This window comes from Phalangium opilio, unplaced genomic scaffold (assembly GCF_054372755.1).
Source record: "Phalangium opilio isolate 3A_F unplaced genomic scaffold, DU_Popi_V2 ptg000090l_1, whole genome shotgun sequence".
Lineage (NCBI taxonomy): Eukaryota > Metazoa > Arthropoda > Arachnida > Opiliones > Phalangiidae > Phalangium > Phalangium opilio.
Genome location: NW_028324195.1, coordinates 3,601,171 through 3,608,111, shown reverse-complemented (window position 1 = coordinate 3,608,111; position 6,941 = coordinate 3,601,171). Strand labels below are relative to the sequence as shown.

Genomic DNA, 6,941 nt, shown 5'->3' with positions numbered 1-6,941 from the left:
GAAAACCTTTTTAAAAAAAGATACGATAGGTATAATACCCAAGAATTTATACCGCCTTAAAGAAAATCAATCTCGCGTGGCGATTGAATGGTTAGTATGGTTAAGCCATAAAAGAAACATTCCAATTCAATCGGCGTATACGGGGAAAGAAGCGAGAGTCCTTAATATGAAAGTACGAGAATGAAGTGTTTGAATTTTTCGGATGTTGGTTCCACGGGTGTAAAGTTTGCTTTCCTTTAAATAGACATAAACTTATATCGGGTGATCCGGGTCAAACTTTAAATACTAGATGGATTCGAACGATGAAAATAATTAACAAGCTGGAATCGTTAAATAATATAAAATTGTCAACGATTTGGGAATGCGAGTGGAATTTAGAAAAGAAAAATAATCCCGAAATTAGCGATTTTCTATCGAACGAGAATTTATTAACTAAAATTAAAGAACCCTTGAATCCTAAAGATAGTTTTTTCGGAGGTCGTGTAAATACATTGAAAACATTCCACGAAACAAGGGGTACCGAACAGATTCATTATTTAGATTTCACATCTTTATATCCCTATGTAAATAAATGTAAAAAGAACGTGTTAAGTCACCCCAAAATATTACTCGAGAATATACCCGACATTTTTGAATTTGAAGGGTTACTTAAATGCGAAGTTTTGCCCCCGTCTAACCTATACCACCCGGTTCTTCCGGCTAAAATTAATAATAAATTAGTTTTTACATTGTGTTACACGTGTTGCAAAACTAAAAATCAAGAGGAATGTAACCACGAGCCTCACGAAAGACAATTAAACGGTACTTGGGTAATTGACGAACTTAGGCACGCGGTTAATAGAGGTTACGTGATTTTAAAAAAGATCGAAGCTTGGGTTTATGAAATAACCGAATACGATAAAGTCACCGGAAAGGGAGGCTTATTTCAAGAATATATCGATACCTTTTTAAGATATAAAACAGAGGCTAGCGGTTTTCCATCAAATTGTAACACCGAACAAGAGAAGCGAGAATACGTTAAAAATTACAAATTAATGGAAGGTATCGATTTGAATCTAGATAATATTAAGAAAAACGAGGGGTTAAGATCATTGGCAAAATTTATGCTCAATTCTTTATGGGGAAAATTCGCGCAAAGAACTGTTTTAACCAAAACGGAAGTTTTGAAAACTGGTCGTGAGTTATTCGAATTATTATTAAATCCCGAAATCGAAGTTAGAAGTATTATGACTATAAACGAAAAGACGCTTCTAGTTAAATATATGCCTACCGAAGGAAACGAAATTGAACACAAACACACGAATGTAGTAGTCGCGTCGTCAGGGTTGGCAAAAATCCGGATAATTTGAATAAAATCCAGACCAGTGGTTTTTATTGGATTAAACCGGATTTTATTGGATTTATCCGGATTTTTTTAAAAAAATGAGTAATTTTAGGTTTTTTTTTGTAGGCAAAGTACTTCTGTTTAGCTCTTATTTAAGTTTTGGGGCACTCCCCGACCTGACCCCTAGCCTCGGTTCCAATATAAAATCGTTTAACTGCTAAAATGTTTTCATGAAATCTATTTCTTTCCTGAGTGCACGACCCTAACACTAGCGCGGCTCCAGTGGATCCCTTACAAAGGGACTTTCCTTCTAAACTCCGGGTTTGGCTTGGCAAAGGCTAGTGGGCGGGATTAGACATGCACGTATAAATCCTGCCCACAAATGCCTCCAGCTTTCCCAAGCCAAAACTGGAGTTCGTAAGGAAAGTCAACCTGTAGGGGATCCACTGGAACCACGCTATGCTTTAAGTTCGAGTGATACTGGTAAAATATTGTAAGCTGAAACTGAACAGTAACTGGTAACATAACTATTAGTTTTATCATTTACAATAAATAATCTTTAGTTATCGCTTCATACATTTTTGCCTTAATTGTTTCTGGTTGTATTTTAATTATTTTTATGGCACAAATTTGATTTTTCCCCATTCATAATTAAGCCGGATAATTTAGGTGGATTTTTTTAAGTGGATTAATCCGGATTAAACCAGGTGGTTTAAACCGGACTGGATAGGTAGTTGCCAACCCTGCGCGTCGTACACTACAGCAATGGCGAGGCTACATTTACTAGAGTCTTTAGAACAAGTTGGTCAAGCCTGCTACTATTGCGACACTGACTCATTACTGTATTTAACACCTAATGGAGACCCTTTATTACCTACGGGAGACTATTTGGGACAACTTAAAAATGAATTAGAATGTTTTGGCAAGCGAGCATATTGTCAATTATTCGTAAGCGGAGGTCCTAAAAATTATAGCATGTCAATATTTGATCCTGACTCGGGGAAAAAATATAATATTACTAAAGTGAAAGGATTTAGGTTAGACACTAATTCGGAAAAAATTATAAATATAAAAAACCTAAAAGCCTTATTGGGCCTTGAAATTGAAGAAAATGAAACTACTGATTTTAAAATACGTAATCCTAAACAAATAAGAAGATTACCAAATCATATTGTTGTATCTCGCGATGAAACTAAAGTATACAGAATAATATTAGATAAAGTAAGAATTTTACCTAATAATTTCGAAACTGTACCATACGGTTATAAACTTTAAAGGAATGTAAGTCTAAAATGTGAAAAAAAAAGCAATTTACAAATTTAAACTGTTTTTCAATTTATGTTTATGAACTATTTTTTTTACAAAAAAAAATCATTTTCAAAAAAAAAAAATATTATTTTGATTCATTGTGTTTTTTTAGAAAAACTTAAAATAAAATTAACAAAATTTTTTTAAAATTGTAAATTCTTCAGGAGCATATTAAAAAATTCTTTTGAATTGAAAAGATTTTTTCAATCAATATTTTTTAATAGCATGTGTCATAATGCAAAATATTCCTTCAAATAATGTTTCGTCTAATTGGCCGTGGCGAATGGTTTGTTCGATGTTTATTTGAATTATTTGCATCCTCGCTCGGAAAGTGCGAAGCTGGACTAATTCCAACAGCATGCTGATTATAAAAATAATAATAAAATAAACTATATAAACAATAATACTAGTTTTATATAAACAATAATACTAGTTTTAAGGTATATGAAAAAAACTTACGCGAAACCCTTGCAATTATTAACGTATTGACTAATTAAAAAAAAGGGTTAAATTTTTTTCTAGTAATGTTAATAGAGAAAACACTACTCACTTTTCGCCATTATTCTAGGAGAGCGGTCGCTCTCTTAGATAAGACTTGATACTGCCTCTAATGCTAAAGGAGGGTTCTTTGATTGGCCGTAACGTTTTTCGTATTGTGTATACTGCTTTGAAATTTTGCCAGTGAACTAAAATTTGGGCCCTAGTTTTGTGGTTAAAATTTCAAAGAGATCCAACGAATAGTTAATTCTATAATGAAAAAAGTTGTTAACGGTGGTTTTAGAATCCATAAAATGAATCCGACATTTGGTGAAAAATACTATATTCTTCCATAGAGATAGTATGGGATTTTTTTGTAAAGTGACCTTCTCTAGGAAGGCATATAAAGAAAACTATTCATTCGTTATGTTTGGGAACCATCTTAAATGAAAGATAACAGTCCGTAGATGTGCCTTTCTTTAGTTTTATTAAGATAAATTAAGTTTAAGTATTGATTTTTATCATTATTAACACATACTTTGACTTACGTTGTTTTGGGTATTGGAATTACGGCGTTTTACCACTGTTAGAGACACGCATTTTGGCCCTAATTTTTAATATTGGACTTACGGCGTTTATGTCGTGATTCAAGCCGTTAGAGGGATATTAAGCAAGAAAAACATGGCGTTTGAGATCTTGTAGGTGCTTTGCCCGGGTGCTTGTAGGTGCTTGTGGGTGGTTGTGGGTACTTGCGGGTGCTTGTGGGTTATTGTGGGTGCTTGTAGGTACTTGTGGGTACTTGTGGGTAATTGTGGGTGCTTGTAGGTACTTGTGGGTAATTGTGGGTGCTTGTAGGTACTTGTGGGTTCTTGTGGGTACTTGTGGGTGCCTGCAGGTACTTGTGGGTTTTTGTGGGTGCTTGTAGGTGTTTTTGGGTGTTTGTAGGTACTTGTGGGTGTTTGTAGGTACTTGTGGGTGTTTGTAGGTACTTGTGGGTGTTTGTAGGTACTTGTGGGTGCTTGTAGGTACTTGTGGTTGCTTGTAGGTACTTGCAGGTGCTTGTGGGTACTTGTGGGTACTTGCAGGTGCTTGTAGGTGCTTGTGGGTACTTGCAGGAGCTTGTGGGTGCTTGTGGGTACTTGCAGGAGCTTGTGGGTGCTTGTGGGTACTTGTGGGTGCCTGCAGGTACTTGTGGGTTCTTGTAGGTACTTGTGGGTGCTTGTAGGTGCTTGTGGGTGCTTGTAGGTACTTGTGGGTGTTTGTAGGTACTTGTGGGTGCTTGTAGGTACTTGTGGTTGCTTGTAGGTGCTTGTGGGTACTTGCAGGTGCTTGTGGGTGCTTGTGGGTACTTGTGGGTGCTAGTAGGTACTTGTGGGTTCTTGTGGGTACTTGTGGGTGCCTGCAGGTACTTGTGGGTTCTTGTGGGTGCTTGTGGGTGCTTGTAGGTACTTTTGGGTACTTGTAGGTACTTGTGGGTACTTGTAGGTACTTGTGGGTACTTGTAGGTACTTGTGGGTACTTGTAGGTACTTGTGGGTACTTGTAGGTACTTGTGGGTACTTGTAGGTACTTGTGGGTACTTGTAGGTACTTGTGGGTACTTGTAGGTACTTGGAGGTACTTGTGGGTGCTTGTAGGTACTGGTGGCTACTTGTAGGTACTGGTGGCTACTTGTTGGTACTTGTGGGTACTTGTTGGTACTTGTTGGTAGTTGTGGCTACTTGTAGGTAGTCGTGGGTACTTGTAGGTACTCGTGGGTACTTGTAGGTACTCGTGGGTACTTGTAGGTACTCGTGGGTACTTGTAGGTACTCGTGGGTACTTGTGGGTACTTGTAGGTACTTGTGGGTGCTTCTAGGTACTTGTGGGTGCTTGTAGGTACTTGTGGGTGCTTGTAGGTACTTTTGGGTGCTTGTAGGTACTTGTGGGTGCTTGTAGGTACTTGTGGGTGCTTGTAGGTACTTGTGGGTGCTTGTAGGTACTTGTGGGTGCTTGTACGTTCTTGTAGGTAGTTGTTGGTAGTTGTGGGTACTTGTAGCTACTTGCGGGTGCTTGGAGGTACTTGCGGGTACTTGCCCCGGGTACTTGTGGGTGTTTGTAGGTACTTGTGGGTAATTGTAGGTACTTGTGGGTGTTTGTAGGTACTTGTGGGTGTTTGTAGGTACTTGTGGGTACTTGCCACGGGTGCCTCTGGGTGCTTGCCCCGGGTGCTCCTGGGTACTTGTAGGTACTTGCCCCGGGTGCTCCTGGGTGCTTGACCCGGGTGCTTGTAGGTACTTGCTCCGGGTGGTTGTGGGTACTTGCTCCGGGTGGTTGTGGGTACTTGCTCCGGGTGCTCGTGGGTACTTGCTCCGGGTGCTTGTAGGTACTTGCTCCGGGTGCTTGTAGGTACTTGCTCCAGGTGCTTGTAGGTACTTGTTCCGGGTGCTTGTAGGTACTTGCTCCGGGTGCTTGTAGGTACTTGCTCCGGGTGCTTGTAGGTACTTGCTCCAGGTGCTTGTAGGTACTTGTTCCGGGTGCTTGTAGGTACTTGCTCCGGGTGCTTGTAGGTACTTGCTCCGGGTGCTTGTAGGTACTTGCTCCGGGTGCTTGTAGGTACTTGCTCCGGGTGCTTGTAGGTACTTGCTCCGGGTGCTTGTAAGTACTTGCTCCGGGTGCTTGTAGGAACTTGCCCCGGGTGCTTGTAGGAACTTGCCCCGGGTGCTTGTAGGAACTTGCCCCGGGTGCTTGTAGGTACTTGCCCCGGGTGCTTGTAGGTACTTGCCCCGGGTGCTTGTAGGTACTTGCTCCGGGTGCTTGTAGGTACTTGCTCCGGGTGCTTGTAGGTACTTGCTCCGGGTGCTTGTAGGTACTTGCTCCGGGTGCTTGTAGGTACTTGCTCCGGGTGCTTGTAGGTACTTGCTCCGGGTGCTTGTAGGTACTTGCTCCGGGTGCTTGTAGGTACTTGCTCCGGGTGCTTGTAGGTACTTGCTCCGGGTGCTTGTAGGTACTTGCTCCGGGTGCTTGTAGGTACTTGCTCCGGGTGCTTGTAGGTACTTGCTCCGGGTGCTTGTAGGTACTTGCTCCGGGTGCTTGTAGGTACTTGCTCCGGGTGCTTGTAGGTACTTGCTCCGGGTGCTTGTAAGTACTTGCTCCGGGTGCTTGTAGGAACTTGCCCCGGGTGCTTGTAGGTACTTGCCCCGGGTGCTTGTAGGTACTTGCCCCGGGTGCTTGAAGGTACTTGCCCCGGGTGCTTGTAGGTACTTGCCCCGGGTACTTGTAGGTGCTTGTGAGTGCTTTTAGGTGCTTGTGAGTGCTTTTATGTACTTGCCCCGGGTGCTTGTAGGTACTTTGCCTCCTCCATAGGATTAACATTACACTAAATTTTGGAAGCTCGAAACTCTGGTTATATTAGAGATACGAGGATATCCTTTGATTATGTAATAGTCCTATTTGCCCCTTCCCTCCTTCGTTAACATTTGCTCCATAGGATACTCCATATACGGGAAAAACCTGGAAAACTCAGGGAAGTATACGGGGAAAAGCCTGGAAATCTCAGGGAAATTTGTTTTCCAAAAGTTGTATGAGGGGGGACGTAAAAGGAGGCCGGGCTATTTCGCCTTTCCTCAGTCGGAAAATACGTAGTTTTCGTCATTCGCGTCGCGTTTACGTGAGTTTTCTGGTCCGTGACCAAATAAGCATTCTTTTAAACTGGACATTAGGCCAGCGACTTTCCTGACTTGGAATAAATAAACTGGTCCGTGACCATTGACCAGAGCACGTCGTCTGCTAAACTAAAGAAGTGGATAATTAAAATATTAGAATTTTCATGTGTGGAGTCTGGTTACCCTTGAAC

General features: G+C 41.2%; 1 protein-coding gene across 1 annotated transcript; it reads left to right on the top strand.

Annotated features, from left to right (window-relative positions):
* Window positions 1–302: 302 nt before the first annotated feature.
* On the top strand, window positions 303–2,599 carry LOC149645041 (uncharacterized). Its single transcript, XM_089850408.1, has 2 exons — window positions 303–1,176; window positions 2,055–2,599. The coding sequence occupies exons 1-2, from the start codon at window positions 303–305 to the stop codon at window positions 2,597–2,599; spliced, it is 1,419 nt and encodes a 472-aa protein (XP_089706534.1).
* The last annotated feature ends 4,342 nt before the right edge of the window (window positions 2,600–6,941 follow it).